Source organism: Drosophila gunungcola (genome assembly GCF_025200985.1).
Source record: "Drosophila gunungcola strain Sukarami chromosome 2R unlocalized genomic scaffold, Dgunungcola_SK_2 000006F, whole genome shotgun sequence".
NCBI classification, from domain to species: Eukaryota; Metazoa; Arthropoda; class Insecta; order Diptera; family Drosophilidae; genus Drosophila; species Drosophila gunungcola.
Genome location: NW_026453168.1, coordinates 3449036 through 3467755, shown reverse-complemented (window position 1 = coordinate 3467755; position 18720 = coordinate 3449036). Strand labels below are relative to the sequence as shown.

Below are 18720 nucleotides of genomic sequence, written 5' to 3'. Positions count from 1 at the left end.
AATTATTTTGTATTATTAATCTATTGGACACAAACAAAAAAAAAATATAATGGTTTTCAATATTATCTATTAATTTTACTCGCGTGAGTTTATTAGCAATCACGCTGGCATCTCCTTTAGGACACTTTTGGGGTTGGAAACGGACTACGCCCAGCAGGTATTTAGACTTGGGCTCCTTTTTAAGAGTATTTTAAACGACGGCGCGCACCTTTTGGGGACTACAAAGGGGAAGGGACTGAAGAAATCGAGACCCGAGTGCAGATAAGAGGCAAAATGAGGGGGGGGGGGGGGTGAAAGGGAGGTGGACGGCTAGCTGCTTCGGCGGATGGCGCCATCATAAATTAATTATGATTTAACAACTTTAGCATGCACGACACGGCAGGAAAACTTTTTGCGCTTTTCATTCCCTCGCCTTCTACTATTTTGTGTCGCTTTGTAGAGGAGGGAAAATTTTATAATTTTAATGAGCGCAAAAAAGTTATAAACTTTTGGCTGCGTTGCCATTGGAAATGCACTCCACGTTGCTAGGAAGTACTTTATCTAGCGGTCGATTCAGAGATATATGAAATGGAGAAGAAAAATTCCTATAATCAAGGACCTTAAGCAATCAAGGACCCTTAACAATGAACTTAAATGCGTTGGAAATTCTTCACTTATCTTGTTTAAACTTCTATTTGGCGGAGTTCCAATACACAAGAAGAAATTAGCTACAGAAAGGCATTGAAAGTAACAATTTATATTTAAAAACAAATATTTTGTTAGGCCGTGTTACTTCTATAGAAGCGTATATTTTATTTTTAGGCAACCAAATAAAAATAAAGAACAGTACCAGATTAATAAGTTTAAAATTTTCCTTATGGAAAAATACCTTCACTATAAATTTGGAATATATTTTATTTAAAACTTTAATAATATTTTCTTTTCAGTTTTAAAAGAAATAATTAATTTTGCCTCTCTAAAATGTCATATATATTTTAAACTTACTTTGTTTGATGAAAAAAATACAAACAAAAGCTACTTTCTCCACATTGCTTAGAAGAATTGTCTCCCTTTTATATTTGCTTTTTATTTTATTTAAAAACTTTTAGTAAATATTTCCTTTTAGTTTAAATTATAAGCTGTATGCATTTTTAAAATGCTATCAATTTATAAATAAAAACATTTGATTTTGCCTTTTAAAATAAAAGAAAGCCCAATTGGCTTGAACAATTTTTAATTTATAAAACTTTACGCCATTTAATATATAATTTAACATCAGATAATCCATGATTACCAGCCAAAGGAGTCAAATGGATCACCTAATCACCTAATCACACTTTTCCGGCTCCGCTCTTAATGTCCTCGAAGGCCTTTTGCCATAGTTTGTCGAACTGCTTGGGCAGTTTGGCGCGGATGCAATCGGCCTCCAGGCGGGCTCCTCTCAAGTTGGCCTCCTCATAGAAGGGCAATTGGGAAAGGCGTTTCAACCAGGCGGATAACTTCGGGTATTTTGCGCTTTCCACGGGACAGTAGCTCAGGTGCAGGGTGCTCACCGTGGCCACGATACTAAAGTCAGCGATGGTCAACCGTGGACCGGCCAAATAGGGATTCTCCGCCAGAAATCCTCCAGCATGCCGTAGGCATCGCGCAATTCGGCCAATAGATCCTTGGGCACCTCAGTGGCATTGTCTCTGAAGAGAGCCCTTTGCAATCGCTTGTAGATGCCGTGGAAGAGGACTCCGGTCTCGAAGTGCAACCGTTGATCCACCACTGCCCGCTGTAGCGGATCCTTGGGATAGAGCTCGTCCGACTGGGCATACTTGTTCACCAGATAGCCGATAATGGCGGGCGAATCGTAGATGAGCTCCTGATCATCTTTTAGCACCATTTCCGGCTTGTCAACATACTCGGCCGGCATGAACAGTGGCCGAATCTCGTGCTCCAGCTGGAGGGCCCGTAAGGGTCAACAAAATGGCCCGAAACGGCGGACTGGTCTCAATGCCAAGTACAGATATTTTAACCATCTTGCCTTCCTGACGCCTTTGCCTTTTGGGTTGGTTAAATTTGAGATTCGTAGCAGACAATGTGCTATCCACAACTGACTCAAGGCAACCAAAATGATTCGAAACTTCACCCTCGATTAGATTAGATACTAAAACTTAGTTGCTTGATTATTATCACAAAGACGTCATAATGCTGCAAGTTTAAGTTTTTGCCTGATTGTTTATTAATTCCTGAGATAAGTCGGTCTGATAACTATAGCTGCGTCAAAATTTGGCCAACGTCTCCATGACTTATGTGATCAGGGGTGGAAAATCAAGGTGTCTATACCTTTTTTGGTGTATAAATCAATTAAAATTATTTAAGTATTTAAGCTTTACACCCTAAAACTGTTATTATCTTATTTAATAATTAAAAAAAAAAAGGTTTTAGAATATTTTTTGTAAAAACAGTTGAAGTAAACACTTAAGTTGAATTGAGTAAAATTTGATAAAGTATATGGTGTTCAGTTTTTTTTAATGGTAAGAACTTGGGCGTATTAAAGCTTTTCTTTCGCTATAAAAGAACTTTTAAGCTCAGTTATGTAAATTTCAATGGCCAATCTACATGGGCTCTACACAAGTATAAACTGGTGTAGATAATTTCCGGTTCGTTAGTATTTGTAATACACCCATAGAACACAAATATATTTTCTTATCAATAGAATACCTCAACACAAAAAGATTTAAGAAAGCATGAATTGCAAGAGTCTTAATTTGACGTAATAACATGATTGGTAATTTTCTTGGTTTTTTAAAACTTCTTCTTTCTAGTACAAATTTCACCATCTTAAAAAGTGCAACACTAACGTTCCAGAACTAATCAAGTCCAGGCAATTTATGTTTTTTCTGATGAAATAAATAGTATTAAATTAGAAAGCAAATGTCCATATTACAGAAAAAAAAAATTTTGGAGGCCTTAGCTCAAGATTTGTTAAAAATTAACATTTTCTTCCTGCCTCTGTACCTACGTTACCCTTTCGACAGCAACACTTCAAAATACGTTCAAAAAAATATAATTATTACTGCATAATAAACAACGTGCTTCCGCAAAGTCCAACTGGCTAAACTTAAAATTTCTTATAAATGTAAAAGTTCATCTAGAAATCCTTCTTCACTGCGAGGCAAACTTTAAAGTGAATTTATATCACCCTTCGCAAGGGTATACAAATATCAATAAAGCCCTGTTTATCGTAAAATTCAGCAAACAAACACCAAAGTCAGAGCTTTTATATATTTGTTCAAAGGCGAAATGCTCTCACATTCAGCAAAAAGCTTTGGACAAAACATTATATAGTAAACCGGCAGAAGATCAGTAGTTATTAAACCATTACTGCATAAACAACACAATATGTCGAGCACGGGTATCGTACTGTACGGAGTGGACCTCAGTCCGTGTGTGAGGGCTGTCAAACTGACCCTAAAGGTCCTGAATTTGGACTACGAATACAAGGAGGTGAATCTCCAGACGGGCGAGCACCTGAAGGAGGAGTTCCTGAAGAAGAACCCACAGCACACGGTGCCGGTACTGGATGACAATGGGACATTCCTCTGGGACTCCCATGCCATCGCCACCTATTTGGTGGACAAGTACGGCAAGACGGACTGAGCTGTACCCCAAAGATCTGGTGAAGCGGGCGATCATCAACCAACGCCTGTTCTTCGACGCCAGCGTTATTTTTGCAAGCTTGGCCAACGTAAGCGGTCCCTTCTGGCGGAGTGGGATTAAGGATGTGCCGCAGGAGAAGCTGGACACCATACACCGGGGTCTGGCGCTGCTGGAGACGTTCCTGGTCAGCAGTCCGTATCTGGCGGGCGATTCGCTGACCCTCGCCGACCTGTGCACTGGTCCCACTGTTAGCTCCCTACCCGCTGCCGTGGACATCGATCCGGCGGTCTATCCGAAGGTCACCGCCTGGCTGGAGCGGCTCGATAAGATTCCCCACTACAAGGAGATCAACGAGGCTCCGGCTCACACTTACGTCACCTTTCTTCGCAGCCAGTGGATCAAGCTGGGGGATAAGTAAACCATACACCAACGAATAACCCGCCAAACAGAAACACGAACTTTGTTTCATTTGTAAAAAACCCATAAATCAGATTAAAAACATGTTTTAAAATTAAAATATTACCAGAGAACCAATCATTTATTGATAACCTGATAAGATTTTATGAAGAAGAAGGTTTTTGGTTAAGAAAAGAGAGCTTGAATTTCTATTATCGATCTGACTTAGTGGTATTTGTACTACCTACATATTCCTACATATGCGCATAATCTATTTGGTAACGACATAAATAAATAATTTACAGCAAATACAACAAAAATTCTCAATTTGTTTATTTACAAGACGAATAAACAAACTAAATAAAGAGAAGAATAGTCGTTGTGTAGAGGCATCTCCTTATAAACTGGGGTTTTGTACTCTGTTGTAAAAATGTGTGTGTAATTAAAAACTTGTTATAATAAAAATAAACCCTAATATTTTGACAACTTAGTCATTTTTGGCTTAATTAAAGAACATTTTTCTGCTAATCGGATGTGGAAAAAAAAGAAGTGCCTTCCTTAAATTAAAATTTTCTTTTCGATGGCGAAGTAAATGTTTTAGATGGCGAAATAAAATTGAAGGTATATTAAATAAACATAAATAACAAGCTTTAACCTAGTTACAAATATGACTATGTCGCTCTACGCATTTATAAAAATAAGCATGACTTGCAAATTTTGGAATAACTACTTACCTATGTGCATGTAAACAGTTCTTTCAGTTGCAGAGATATTACTAACTTCCATTTTACCAACAAAAAAACATAATGCAAAGTCATCCCAGACAAAAATACAAACATAATAAATATAATGTTTAAAAAATTTTGACGTAGAAACAAACAAACAACAGAATCAGAGCTTTGAGCGAAATTCTTTCAGATTCAGCAAAAAAGCTTTTTAGATGAGTATAAATAAAATAAGATAAATAATGGAAATATCAGTCGTAACAGAAGCGTAGTCGGTTGAACTTCACAATATGTCGAGCACGGGTATTGTTCTATACGGAACTGACTTCAGTCCTTGTGTTCGGGCCGTCAAGTTGGCCCTCAAGGCCCTGAATGTGGACTACGAATACAAGGAGGTGAATCTTCAGACGGGCGTAGTCTTTCCGGGCCTGCACAACATAGTGGCCCCCTTCTGGAGCAGAGGCGTAACTGAGGTGTCCCAGGAGAAACTGGACACTGTACATCGCGGTCTGGCACTGCTGGAAACGTTCCTGGCCAGCAGTCCATATCTTGTGGGCGATTCGCTGACCCTGGCTGACCTGCTCACTGGACCTACGGTTACTGGTCTGCGTGCCGCCGTCGACATCGAACCGGCCGTATATCCCAAGATCACCAGCTTGGCTGGATCGACTTTACCAGATCCCCTACTACAAGGAGATCGACGAGGCTCCGGTTCAGGCATACATCGCATTGCTTCGCAGCAAGTGGACCAAGCTGGGGGATAAGTAAGCCATCAAGAAAAGACTTACCCAACATCAAAAACATAAATAATACAATTTATTTATGATTCATTCATACTATGTATATTGTAAACACTTTACAATTTTTTAAATTTTATTTGTTATTAATAATCAATAAATTGATAGCGTTTTGCCTTCAAACTGGATTTTAGGTTTTTTTATTTTGATCATTACTTTTTAACTTATTTATCTAGAAGGTTGAAAAAAAATATCTACAAATGGAAAATAGAGGGTAAACTTTTTATTTAAATTTAATGTTTTCAAATATATTTGTTAAATTATTCCATCTTGTATTGAAGAGTAAAATATAGATAAATTTGAAGAAAAAGCCTACCCTAATTTTAATGATAACTATTGTTAAAACTCTTATAATAGTGACTATTTACTATGTTCTACTTTATTTTATCAGTGTAAAAGTACAGCAGTTTATTAAAGAGAGGAAAGGGGCTAACTCAGCGCAACCAATTGCCTGTTTATTTACGTTAATTAAGAATTCTGTATGTGCGTTATTCTGGGGATTCAGTATAACTTGAGGATTCTTTGTGGTCGCATCATGTCGGGAATAGTATTGTATGGAATGGATATTAGTCCGCCAGTCCGAGCTTGTAAACTGACCTTGAGAGCCCTGAAACTGGACTATGAGTACAAGGAAGTGGATCTCCTGGCAGGAGAACATTTAAGTGAAGAGTTCCTTAAGAAAAACCCCCAACACACGGTGCCGCTTCTGGATGATAATGGAGCCCTCATCTGGGACTCACATGCCATCGTTTGCTACCTGGTGGACAAGTACGCCACATCGGATGAGCTCTATCCCAGGGATCTGGTGAAGCGGGCTCAGGTGGATCAGCGCTTGTTCTTTGATGCCAGTATACTGTTCATGTCCCTGCGGAATGTCAGTATACCCTATTTTATTAACCAAGTAAGCGAGGTGCCCAAAGAGAAGGTGAATAACATCAAGGATGCCTACGGCCACCTGGAGACCTTTCTGGAAGATAATCCCTATCTGACTGGGTCCATCCTAACCCTGGCCGACATCTGCTGTGGAGCAACTGCATCCTCGTTGGCCGCTGTACTCGAACTGGATCAAGAAAAGTATCCCAAGGTGGCGGGTTGGCTAGACCGCCTATCCAGCTTGCCCCATTACGAAGAGGACAATCTTTGGGGCTTGGAAAAATACATAACTATGCTTAGACCTGGTTTAATATTACAGCAATAGTGTTGCTTGCTTTTTAAATAAATGAAAAACATTTTTAAACACCATCTCTTTATGCGGGGAATGTTGTCCATACTTCAAAAATAGATAAGGCTAAGTTTTGTTAAGGATGTCACAACGATCGAGTCACTTAACAGCAAGAAAACTTTTACCAATGAAAATGGCAATTATTTTAGTTTATTTTCTAAGTTGTTTTCTGGAAAGTTGATCAAAATGTTTCTTTGCTTACAATACAATAAAGAACCCTAATAGGAAAAATGTTTGCTTTGAACATATTATTGCCCCTATAGTTGGCATATTTATGTACCATTGCGTTTAAGGAAATATTGTCGTTCGATAAACAAGAATTTAGCCTCAAAGCGCCCAGTTATTATTAAAAGGGTTATTGAATCCCAAGACGATAGGAAGACAAATAGAAATGACTTGGTATTTTGAATTATAAAGCTTTCCTTCATCAAGAGAGCATAGTGAAATACATGGGGCTAAGAGATAAGTGGGTTTCGAATCCAATGTGCAGGTTAAAGCGCAAAGTCATCACAGCAGTGCAAAGCTCTCTCTTAATTGAAGAGAACTAGCCATGGTCTATATAAATCCCCAAGTTGGGAGTGTTTATAAACAGTAACTCGATAGTCACGAAACAGAGACAACATGGGAAAACTTACGCTTTACGGAATCGATGGAAGTCCTCCAGTCCGCTCGGTCCTTCTCACCCTGAACGCCTTGGGTGTGGAATTCGAGTACAAGGTCGTCAATCTGCTGGAGAAGGAGCACCTGAAGCCGGAATTCCTGAAGATCAATCCCCTGCACACCGTGCCCACTCTGGATGACGATGGTTTCTACTTGTCCGACAGCCATGCCATCAACTCCTATTTGGTGAGCAAGTACGGCAAGGACGATTCCCTGTATCCAAAGGATCTGCAGAAGCGAGCCATCGTCGATCAGCGCCTGCACTACGATTCCAGTGTGGTCACATCTACGGGCAGAGCCATTACCTATCCGCTTTTCTGGGAGAACAACTCGGCGATTCCTCAGGCCAGGATCGATGCCCTGGAGGCTGTGTACAAATCGCTTAATTTGTTCCTGGAGAGCGGCGATTACCTGGCTGGCGATAGCCTACTATTGCCGATTTCCACGTGACTGCCGCCATAACCGGATTTGTGATTTTCCTGCCCGTGGATGCCGCCAAGTATCCCAAACTGGCTGCCTGGGTACAGCGCATCAAGGCACTGCCCTACTACGAGGAGGCCAACGGCTACACGGGCTGCCCAAATCATCGATTTCATCAAGAGCAAAAACTTTACTATTGTCTAGAAAGCATTCGATATACTCAAAAATAAATATTTAAAAATACTCCCAAAACCACTTGACTTTTGAACGACGAAACGTTGCTTTACTATCAGTCGAAACTCGTTTTGAGGCAATCGATAAGAGAAACTATTGGTCACGTATAGTAAACATTTTTCTTATGGCTAATCTGTTACTAAACTTGAAAAAGGGGACAAACAAGATTAACTTGTAACATGATAAACGTCTAGTCAAAGAATTATATTATTATAGTTAAAAGAAGATCAAACATCATCTATTATGACCGATAAGTTAGGTAGTTTAATTCATAAGATCTTTGAGAAGTTTCCAGGCAGAAATAATGACACTTTCTCCTTAAGTAATTTTAAAAATGTTTAATCTTTAGTTTAAAACTTTTTATTCTTGAATTTAGTTTTTTTAATGTTGTCTGCTTACTCAAATTAAATTCTTATAAATATTAAACCCAAGAAATATTGGATATTGATAACACGATATTCACCTTATTAGTTTCCTACTCTGTTAACAGTTTATTGATAAAAGCCATATTTTTAAAATGACTAACATGTCTCAATTAAATACTTCAATCGATTTTTTTGTAATTTTCTCTTTTTGGTTTTAGTAATTACCGGAACAAAGTAAAATCAAAACCGTATAATTAACCCATGTATACAATAACGTGCGAAGAGTAGGAGATAAGAGCTTTTTAAAGCCACATAAAAATAGACTTTATTAAAACTCTCTTACGTCAATTGCCCCAAACACCTGTTTGTTAGTCCGAAGAGGGAAAAAATAATAACTGATGTCATCGAATTGATTTTACTGCGTAATCATCACAGCTCTGGCAAAAATCTCTTTGCTTAAGAGAGCTCTCCTTCCATCAAAACTTAAGTCTATGAGGAGGGAAACCATGTAACAATTAGGAAAATTGGAAATCATAAGTCTTAAGATTATTCCGTCTTTGGAGGATGGTTTCTATATATACGATAAGGTGACAAAAATATGACAAGGCGGATGGAGTGGATTCCAAGGATCTGCACTTATAAAAAAACTAAAAATAAGTTATATTCTATGTATGTTGGTTTATTTCTATAATCAATTTTCCCATTTTAAATGTTTTTTCCCTAACTACGTTGCAATGGACTATAATGTAACGGTAATAAAAGATCCATATAAATTATAATAATTTGTTAACTTAAGTGTTTTTTTTTTAACTTACATATAAGCTTAAAAATGTATCTAATTTGAAAGGAGTGATTAAATGAAGTAAGTTGTCTTAACTGTGCACTTAGCTGCAAAGTTAACTTGAGATGTGAGGCATATACAAATGATATATTTACAATAACTCTGCGTTTATTACTGCAAAATCACACATACTCCAAAGGCTTTTCATGAGCAAAAAAGTAATAGTAGACGCTTCGCGGAATATGTAAGTACTTTGGACTGTGTGGCTTCACCCAGGATCGCTTTTCAAGTTCTTTGGAAAAGGCGTGGGCTGCACTTGAAATGCACCCTTTCGAAGCCCTGAAAACGTATAAATAGTGAGGAAAACCCTAGAGCCAATGTCATTTCGCTGATTTAACTGATTGAGCTTGGATCATGTCTGGAATTGTGCTGTACGGACTGGACATTAGTCCGCCAGTGAGGTCCTGCCAGCTGACTTTGCGGGCTCTGGACTTGGAGTACGAGTTCAAGGTGGTGGATCTGCTGGCCGGGGAGCACCACAAGGAGGAGTTCCTCCAGAAGAATCCGCAGCACACCATTCCGCTGCTGGATGATAATGGAGCCCTCATCTGGGACTCACATGCCATCGTTTGCTACTTGGTGGGCAAGTATGCCCAGACGGACGAACTCTATCCCAAGGATTTGGTGAAGCGGGCCCAGGTGGATCAGCGTCTGTACTTCGATGCCAGTGTCCTGTTCATGGCTCTGCGCAATATCTGTGCTCCGTATTTCTACAACAATGTCACGGAAATTTCGCGGGAGAAGGCCGACAATGTGCGCGATGGTTATGGCCATTTGGAGACCTTTCTGGGGGATAATCCCTACGTTGCCGGCGATAATCTGACCGTGGCGGATCTATGCTGTGCCGCCACAGCCTCATCCCTGCCGGCCTTTGTCCCACTGGAGGCGGAGAAGTATCCGAAGGTCACTGCCTGGCTGGAGCGCCTCCAGGAGGAACTGCCTTACTACGAGGAGGCCAATGGTGTGGGGGCCAAAAAGTACGTGGACTTGCTGAAAGACCAGCTGACACTTCTATAAACATGGGTTCCCACAACTGCCGAAGTGCGTGACCGTATCAATTTTTAAAACAAATTGATGAAAAATGTTCGTCATTGCCGACACTCGGCCAAAAAAAAGGGGGGCGTCAAATAAACTGCATAAAGAATTCATAACAAAATTGTACTTGGTTTCACTGCTGTTATTTTCATAAAACTACAATACACATTCAAATAGTTAAGTCCAATTTTTGTATGAGGGAAAACTTTTCTTCTGACTTAACCAATAAACAAAATAATACTTTAAAACATTAAAAACCTATTGCTATGTGTTTTCAAGAAAATTTAAAACTTTTTATAAATACTTAAAATTCAAAATTCACCACACTTTAGGAAATTATTTTTTTCACAATTTAAGAATATAATCATAAATCGTCGTTCATCAGGACATTGTAATGCAATAAAAATGTTTTTAATATTTATAGCCCATTTAGTTTACAAGATTATACGAAAAAATTGCAAAAAAGTTTCTTTTAAACTATATTGGATTGATATTTCCAAAAGCTAAAAAACTATTTTTGTCATGTATCAAAATGTGCCATGTATCAAAATGTAATTAATTGAATATTAAATATTTTGATTCCTAGGGTGCGTGGCTTAATTAAGCACAGGGTTCGGCAGGAAGGTCGGAGGTAATTAAAAAACCGCAGCCAGATTGACGGTTCCCATGCCCTGCAGATGGCTATAAAGGAGTCCTGGAACGGCAGTCATCACTTACTTGAGAATCCGCTGTAGAATGGGTAAGATATCGCTGTACGGCCTGGACGCAAGTCCGCCTACCCGGGCATGTCTGCTCACCCTGAAGGCACTGGACATTCCCTTCGAGTACATCTTTGTCAATCTGTTCGAGAAGGCGAACTACAGCGAGGAGTTCTCGAAAAAGAATCCGCAGCACACGGTGCCGCTGTTGCAGGACGATGAGGCATGCATCTGGGATTCCCATGCCATCATGGCCTATCTGGTGGATAGATATGCAGCCAGCGATGAGCTGTATCCCAAGGATCTGCTGCAGCGGGCCAAGGTGGATCAACTGATGCACTTTGAGTCGGGCGTTATCTTCGAATCCGCGCTGAGGAGACTCACCCGACCGATTCTCTTTAACGGCGAATCAACTTTGCCCCGGAATCAAGTGGATCACATCATCCAAGTCTATAACTTTGTGGAGACCTTTCTCGATGACCATGATTACTTGGCCGGCGACCAACTGACCATAGCCGACTTCAGCATTGTGTCGACCATCACCTCGATTGGAGTTTTCCAGGAACTAGACGTGGCCAAGTATCCAAGGATTGCCGCCTGGCTGGACAGGCTCAAGGAGCTGCCCTACTACGAGGAGGCCAATGGAAGTGGAGCCGCCCAATATGTGGAACTCTTGAGGTCCAAGAACTTTACTATCGTGCCCTAGGAAAAGTGTAAAAAAAAAAAGAAATGGGAAAACCAACAAATCCTACATCATCAAGCAACTTTAAACTTTAAATGTTTAGTTCTTTTTGTTGTATTCAAAAGCTTGGACATAAAACACAAATCGTTTTGATGACCTACACATTTTATCTCTTTACACAGACATTATCCTATTTTAAATATTTCAATTATACAAACTTCTGATCTTCACTACCTTCTCAGTTTTGTGTCCTCAACAAATAACTTAAAATAAATTGATTGAAGCACTCCCTTTATTTATAATTTAATGCCGACAAACTTTACTTTGAAGGATTGAATATGACATCTTACTTGAAAATTAGAACCTTTACTTCGTTTTAAAACAGTTTGCACGTTTAATCTAGTACCAAAAAAAATGTCTCATAAAAGATGATAATGCAAAAGTATATATACTTGATATTGCCAGTCAGCAACCATATGCAATGACTTCAAATAAAAAAGAGCATGACTTTCAATGTCTTATTCAATTGTTTCTGCTTGTTTACTTGTTGTATGGCAAACAAACTTGATAAGGTGTTTATCAATAACTCATGTTATCTGTATGACTCAAATGTGGCTTGTTTTGATATAAAGCTTTTCAACAATTTTGATAAGGGTTCGACGAACTTATCAACAGATGATTGCATAATTTTTACTGAGTGTTGCACTTTATTCTTCTGACATAAGATATAACTTTTAAACAAATTATAATCCTAAGAAATACTCATCCTTAAAACTCAAAGGAAATAGCTTTTGAAATTATCCTTCGTTTTTGAAATTAACAACAAAATAACTAGCCACTCGTTGCAATCAATCAGTTGAGAAGGAGACTCCATCGCGATAACATGATCAAATTAACTTTATATGGAGTATAAAATTCAATGATCAGTAGATTAAAAAAATTAAATCGATTTGTTGAATGATGTGTATATAAAATATGCCTAAGAGAGTGCTTCTCTTGAAACGGAATTTCAAATTTTATCTTAAAGAGAGTGTTTTACACGATTACAATAGAAATACATACATACATATATATATTTATTTTTTTCCGAACGTCAAATATTTTTCGAGCTCTTTCCATTTAATAACCATTGTCATCATGACTTGTAACTACTCATCCATATGCGGAGTTTCTCTGTTTAATTACTTATTGTGTAAAAAAGCAAAACTGATAAGCTTATCATCATACTATTTATATAATTCATAACTGATGTTCTCGTAAATGCTTGTTCCACATTTTGATAAGCCCGATTATTTTTAATTATTGAGATCTTAGGGATAAAGATAAAAGTACTAAAATACCAAAACCTTTGCCATAAAATTTTTATTTAAAAATCATTAACACCCAACAAAGTAAGTTTATCAGACAAACATTACAGTACATCCGACTGATATAAAATATAACTAATTTAAACTAGGCAGGTATAATATATAAATATCTACATGTGAAAATATACATACATAATTTAAACTAGGCAGGGTATAATCTGTGCCGATTAACCAAACTCTCTTAAATTTTCTCTTGACCCGTAGTCCAAATAATAATTTACTTACCTGCTGCTCTCATCGATCAGTAGTGAAATAGACCCCAAGGCGACAAGATGGTAAAATTGACATTGTACGGTTTGGATGCCAGTCCGCCAGTTCGAGCCGTAAAACTCACTTTGGCCGCTCTAAACCTGCCCTACGAATATGTGAACGTTAACATTGTGGCTCGGGAGCAACTTTCATCGGCCTACCTGGAGAAGAACCCGCAGCACACGGTGCCCACACTGGAGGATGATGGCCACTTCATCTGGGACTCGCACGCAATCATTGCGTATCTGGTGTCCAAGTACGCGGATACTGATTCCCTGTACCCCAAAGATCTGCTCCAGCGAGCTGTGGTGGATCAGCGGATGCACTTTGAATCCGGTGTGGTCTTTGCCAATGGAATCAGAAGCATTATCAAGCCCGTGGTCTTTTTTGGACAGAGTAAAATGCCCAAAGAACGTTACGATGCCATCATCGAGATCTATGACTTTGTTGAGACTTTCCTCAAGGGACAGGATTACATCGCTGGCAATCAGATGACCATTGCTGATTTCAGCCTCGTCTCTTCAGTGGCGTCTCTGGAGGCATTTGTGGACTTAGATGTGGTCAAGTATCCCAGGATCAGCGGCTGGATTAAAAGGCTGGAACAGCTGCCCTACTACGAGGAAGCCAACGGCAAGGGTGCCCGACAGTTGGTGGCCATCGTCAAGCAGACCAATTTCACCTTCGAAACCTGATATGTACACTGTGTAATTTGAAAATTAATATTTTTTTAATAAGAATAATAAAAATATAATTTGTGTGTAGGGGTTTGTGGGAGATAAATTGGAGTAAATATTATGTTTACATTTGATGTTCCAAGTGCATGTAATTATTCTAATCAATTTTGTTAATTTAATTTCAGAAAATTTTTCTCAAGTTCTCTTCGTATTTAGTACTAAAAATAAATTAGCATTAATAGAAAATTAACAATGCAAGAGAAAGCAACTTGTATTTACCAGCTTTTTATCTGACTCTCTTATTTGAGTGTTTCTCTTTAATATTCTCATTGAAAATCCAATAAATAAAGTGGCTCTTTGCCCTCTACGTTTAGTTATAAAGGAAACCTCTTGGAGACAAAATGTCCAAGTTCTTTATGGCACGGAGGCGAGTTCGGGCAGTCTAATACGTGAAAATAAATACATTGGCTAGGAAGACCCTTTCCCCGGAGTTCGTGAAGAAGAATCCCCACTTTGGAGAACGATGGACACTTCATCTGGGACTCGCATGCGATCTGTGACAGAGTGACAGTCTCTATCCGAAGGATCTCCTGCAGTGGGCTGTGGTGGATCAGCGGCTGCACTTCGAATCCGGAGTGGTCTTCGTCAACGGACTGAGAAGCATCACCAAGCCACTTTTCGCCTCTGGCCTAACTACGATTCCCAGGGAGCGTTACAATGCCGTCATCTACGACTTTGTGGAGACTTTCCTCACTGGACATGATTATATTGCTGGAGCTCATCTGACTATTGCGGAGTTTAGCCTCATCACATCGATCACCGCGCTGGCAGTATTTGTGGATATCGATCCGGTTAATTATGCCAACATAAATAACTGGATCAAGAAGCTAGAAAAACTTCCTTTCTTTGAGGATGCCAATGGCAAGGGGGCCCGAGAATTGGTCACCCTTCCTTCCCTAATTGACAACCAGCTAAATGTTATACTTTAATCTAATAAATTTGGCTTGTTAAGAAACTTCAAATCAGATTTCGTTGTATTTAAATTGTTCTTTTCTGTATTAGGCACTATTTATAAAACATGTTTCTCATTCTTTTAGTTAGTTTTATATGTACATTGTACTTAATTGCTTTAAAAATGTGTTGAAAGCAAGTTTGGTTAATTTTTAAATTCCTTTTCTTTTGAATTTTATAGCCCCAATCCATCAGCATGTCCGTAGATTTTCTCTTGCCTCAACGTAAGTACACGTTTAATTTTTAACTCTATTAAAATACCCCATTTTGCAAAACCTAAAAGGGTATACCAAACAATTCAGCAATTTGCAAAGATTTAATTAATAACTTTTGTTACATACAAAATTTTTGATTTGAAATTACAAGATGTAAACATGTATTTTATATACAAAAATGTATATTTAAAGAATTTCAAACAAGTCTAAAAATCTTTAAAACACCCACTTAATTCTGCACACTTAATCGGACCTACACTACGAATTATCAACTAAACTGTGATAAGGAAAAAAAAAGATATGATAAGGCATGCAGTATAAGCCAAAACACCTTAAAAATTGTTGGGGGTCACATTTAAAGCAATTGATATCAATATCAGTTATCTTGTCTGAAAATAGTGACAGCAGATAGGTCTTACGAAAAAGTAGATCTGTATTAAATATAACAAATATATTTGATTCGAATAATTACTGTCAATCAGGCGGAGACCTTAATTATCTTGCCTTGCATGACTGAAAAAGAATTGTATAGCTAAGTAAGGTGCGGTAATATATGGAATTAATTGAATCGCTTGTTGCTCGATCGTGAACAGCGATAGACGAAGCTTGTTTAGTTTCAAATCGACACCCGGAGCGAGCGGTCAGCTGAAAACGATGGGAAAATTAGTACTTTATGGTGTAGAGGCCAGTCCGCCGGTGCGAGCCTGCAAACTGACCCTGGACGCCCTGGGTCTGCAGTACGAGTACAAGCTGGTGAATCTGCTGGCCGGGGAGCATAGGACCAAGGAGTACACACTGAAGAATCCGCAGCACACGGTGCCCATGCTGGAGGACGATGGCAAGTGCATTTGGGAGAGCCATGCCATTTGCGCCTATCTAGTGAGGCGTTATGCCAAGGATGATGCCTTGTATCCCAAGGATTACTTCAAGCGTGCACTTGTGGATCAGCGCCTGCACTTTGAGTCGGGCGTGCTGTTCCAGGGTTGCATCCGGAATATTGCTGCTCCATTGTTCTACAAAAACGAGACGGAGGTGCCGCGCTTCAAGATTGATGCCATCTACGAGGCCTATGACTTCCTGGAGTTGTTCATCGGCAATCAGCCGTTCCTCTGCGGAACGGGCATAACCATCGCCGACTACAGTATGGTCTCCTCGGTGAGCAGCCTGGTGGGTTTGGCCGCCATCGATGCCAAGCGTTATCCCAAGTTAAGCGGATGGCTGGACAGGATGGCCAGTCAGCTAAACTATCAATCGCTTAACGGCAACGGCGCACAGATGTTGATTGACATGTTCAGCTCGAAGATCACGAAGATTGTGTGACTTTGTACTCGAGCTTAAAGGTTAGAAATGAGATTGCCTTCGGTTACGTAACAATAAAGCTTCTATTTGTATACACTTTACAAAAATATTTTGAAATGCAAACTTCAAGTGCTGGTTCCCTTTTTGACACAAATATCACATTTTAAAGATAAAACTGGAGTAAGTATAGTTAATGCAAACATCTAGGCACTTATTCGAAGGGTTGGATTAATAAATCAAATATTGCACACATTTCGCCGGATGGTCGTCCAGCGGAGGTCTTTGCATCTTGCAGACTTCGGTGATGGGCTAGCCTTGCTAGTCTCCATCCTCCCATAGGCTTGGACATCCAAATGCATCGTTCTGGCATCGTTATTCTTGAATCCCTTTTACCGGCTAGCTGTTTGTCTTGCGCTTCTCCAGTGCTTTCCAAACCAGTTTCATGCGCTGCACGCAATCGCGATGCTGGGACTCCCACAACAGCGTTGTGAGTCGACCGACGGTAGCCACACCGTTCTCCGAGCTGCGAACCCACTGCAGCAGCAGCTGGTAAATCACCTGAAGAATTAAGAAGAGTGTTAATTTACTGGTTTTAGTCATACTTTTTGCAATTTTTCTAATTGAACTCGGGGAACGTGAGATGCGGGATATAGGAAAAAATTAAAACAATTCGATTGTTCTAAATACCTATACATGTTTTCATTTGACGTTTATCAAAGCTCATCAAAGTAAAACGTAAATGTAATTTTCGTATCTTCCAACCTGCAATCTAATCTAATCCATACATGTAACCATATATTTAATGAAAGCAAACTCAGGATAAGGGAATTCCAGAATTATATAAATACCATAACTTTGAATAATGTAAGTTAATTTCAAATGTTTATTATTGTAAAGATATTTAGCAAGCAATAATGCTGTACCCCAGTTTAAATTTCACTTTCAGATTATATCTGAATTTTTGGGTCCGGCGCTTTATAATTTATAAACAGTCGAGTCATAAAAGCTGGAAATTCAAATTAGACTGATGCGTCACAAGATCTGCACATACACTAAGGAAAGCTGACTTAACTCATGCTTCTAATCTAAGATCTTGGGTAACGGCTACTCTTAAGTTTTCAATGGATTTCTACAATAAATAGAGGATTTTCTTTGAAAGACAATTACAAATAGAGTTCAATTAGATCAATTTCCTGTTAGAAAAGTGCGGCAGTACCTGGCAAAACTCACCTCTCTTATGTTGCCGTGCATCTGGTGGTCGATTATGGCCTGATCAATCTGACCCTCCGACTGACCCAGATCCCGCATCACCTGCTTCCAGCCCTCGCCCAAGTGCGTGGAGACCACATCTAGGAGACGTACATCCGGTTCCTCCTGTGACTGCATCATGGTTACAATGCTGACTGTTTTGCGGGCGGCAGTGGAGCGCTGCTTGCCCTCCGGCTGGGCGACCGCCTCCTCCGTGGCACTGGTGCTGCCCTTGCGCGAACTGCTGGCGCTTAGGTTCTGGTTGATGTTGTAGACGGAGCCAAAGTGCAGGTTGCTGGCATTCGAGAAATTCATGACCACCTGTTGCTGGGCGCTGTGCACGTTCATTGTGTTGTTCGTCTGGGCATTGCTTACGGTGCCCGGGATATTGGCGGATTGGACTACGTCCATGGAATTGTAGTTGGGATCGCTGAGCTCACGCAGCACGGATTCGGTGAGATCCGCGGAGGCAGTGGGCGTGCCAATGGAGGCGGGCAGCGCTAGGGCTCCGCTGTTGTTGTTATCTGCCTCGCTGTCGTCCACGGGCGCTGCATCTTTTTCCAGGCGTCCTTCGTCGGGCGGACTCTGCGCCTCCTTCCCGCCAAAGATTGTGGGCAACAGGTTCCTGAGCTTCGACATGCTGTTTGCTGATAACTCGCTGCGATGGTTGTGCTCTCTCCTCCGGAAATTCCACAGATTGGGGAGTTTTCTGCCTTTGTGATTCTTTTCGATTTGGTGGTGGCAGGCCAAGGATGGCACCGACTATCGATAGCTGTGCGCGATAATCGCTGATGAACGTTAAATTAATCGAATAGTATTTAATTATCAGAGCAACAAAAAGTTTTGAATTGTAAATAAGCGGAAAAGCTATATATTTTGAACCGATCTTGTACAATTTTAAGCACTTAAATTTCATTTAATAATTGTAGTTTTTAAAATTTTAAGTGTAAGACGT

At 39.7% G+C, this 18720-nt stretch overlaps 8 protein-coding genes and 2 pseudogenes across 8 annotated transcripts; 8 read left to right on the top strand and 2 right to left on the bottom strand.

The window, feature by feature from the left end:
- Positions 1 to 1174: 1174 nt before the first annotated feature.
- LOC128254577 (glutathione S-transferase 1) lies at positions 1175 to 2184 on the bottom strand. Its single transcript, XM_052983732.1, is given in 3 exon segments — positions 1175 to 1603; positions 1606 to 1939; positions 1941 to 2184. Coding segments are annotated over 3 exon segments (690 nt in total). The 5' UTR covers positions 2004 to 2184; the 3' UTR covers positions 1175 to 1310.
- A 1137-nt stretch (positions 2185 to 3321) lies between these two features.
- LOC128254578 (glutathione S-transferase 1-like) lies at positions 3322 to 4161 on the top strand. The gene is given in 2 exon segments (XM_052983733.1): positions 3322 to 3624; positions 3626 to 4161. Coding segments are annotated over 2 exon segments (675 nt in total). The 5' UTR covers positions 3322 to 3369; the 3' UTR covers positions 4046 to 4161.
- An 819-nt stretch (positions 4162 to 4980) lies between these two features.
- LOC128254590 (glutathione S-transferase 1-like) lies at positions 4981 to 5620 on the top strand (annotated as a pseudogene).
- Positions 5621 to 6006: 386 nt separating this feature from the next.
- On the top strand, positions 6007 to 6866 carry LOC128254574 (glutathione S-transferase 1). Its single transcript, XM_052983730.1, has one exon. It carries the CDS (start codon positions 6027 to 6029, stop codon positions 6741 to 6743), a length of 717 nt encoding a protein of 238 aa, XP_052839690.1. The 5' UTR covers positions 6007 to 6026; the 3' UTR covers positions 6744 to 6866.
- A 475-nt stretch (positions 6867 to 7341) lies between these two features.
- On the top strand, positions 7342 to 10443 carry LOC128254973 (uncharacterized). Its single transcript, XM_052984369.1, is given in 3 exon segments — positions 7342 to 7851; positions 7854 to 8075; positions 9634 to 10443. Coding segments are annotated over 3 exon segments (1356 nt in total). The 5' UTR covers positions 7342 to 7388; the 3' UTR covers positions 10305 to 10443.
- A 527-nt stretch (positions 10444 to 10970) lies between these two features.
- On the top strand, positions 10971 to 11980 carry LOC128254580 (glutathione S-transferase 1). Its single transcript, XM_052983736.1, has one exon. The coding sequence runs from the start codon at positions 11058 to 11060 to the stop codon at positions 11724 to 11726; it is 669 nt and encodes a 222-aa protein (XP_052839696.1). The 5' UTR covers positions 10971 to 11057; the 3' UTR covers positions 11727 to 11980.
- Positions 11981 to 13292: 1312 nt separating this feature from the next.
- On the top strand, positions 13293 to 14063 carry LOC128254579 (glutathione S-transferase 1-like). Its single transcript, XM_052983735.1, has one exon. It carries the CDS (start codon positions 13342 to 13344, stop codon positions 14008 to 14010), a length of 669 nt encoding a protein of 222 aa, XP_052839695.1. The 5' UTR covers positions 13293 to 13341; the 3' UTR covers positions 14011 to 14063.
- Positions 14064 to 14444: 381 nt separating this feature from the next.
- Positions 14445 to 15812, top strand: LOC128254607 (glutathione S-transferase D5-like; annotated as a pseudogene).
- A 60-nt stretch (positions 15813 to 15872) lies between these two features.
- On the top strand, positions 15873 to 16624 carry LOC128254581 (glutathione S-transferase 1). Its single transcript, XM_052983737.1, has one exon. It carries the CDS (start codon positions 15873 to 15875, stop codon positions 16536 to 16538), a length of 666 nt encoding a protein of 221 aa, XP_052839697.1. The 3' UTR covers positions 16539 to 16624.
- Positions 16625 to 16781: 157 nt separating this feature from the next.
- LOC128254571 (protein immune deficiency) lies at positions 16782 to 18526 on the bottom strand. The gene is made up of 2 exons (XM_052983726.1): positions 17748 to 18526; positions 16782 to 17075 (listed from the first exon to the last, which is right to left on the bottom strand). Exons 1-2 carry the CDS (start codon positions 18402 to 18404, stop codon positions 16914 to 16916), a joined length of 819 nt encoding a protein of 272 aa, XP_052839686.1. The 5' UTR covers positions 18405 to 18526; the 3' UTR covers positions 16782 to 16913.
- Positions 18527 to 18720: the final 194 nt, after the last annotated feature.

Excerpts from the sequence above, each read along its gene's own strand:
- LOC128254581 (XM_052983737.1), top strand. The coding sequence starts at position 15,873 with ATGGGAAAATTAGTACTTTATGGTGTAGAGGCCAGTCCGCCGGTGCGA.
- LOC128254579 (XM_052983735.1), top strand. The coding sequence starts at position 13,342 with ATGGTAAAATTGACATTGTACGGTTTGGATGCCAGTCCGCCAGTTCGA.
- LOC128254574 (XM_052983730.1), top strand. The coding sequence starts at position 6,027 with ATGTGCGTTATTCTGGGGATTCAGTATAACTTGAGGATTCTTTGTGGT.
- LOC128254571 (XM_052983726.1), bottom strand. The coding sequence starts at position 18,404 with ATGTCGAAGCTCAGGAACCTGTTGCCCACAATCTTTGGCGGGAAGGAG. Across the intron at positions 17,076-17,747 it reads TGCACGGCAACATAAGAGAG|GTGATTTACCAGCTGCTGCT; the intron begins GTGAGTTTTGCC and ends TTAATTCTTCAG.
- LOC128254580 (XM_052983736.1), top strand. The coding sequence starts at position 11,058 with ATGGGTAAGATATCGCTGTACGGCCTGGACGCAAGTCCGCCTACCCGG.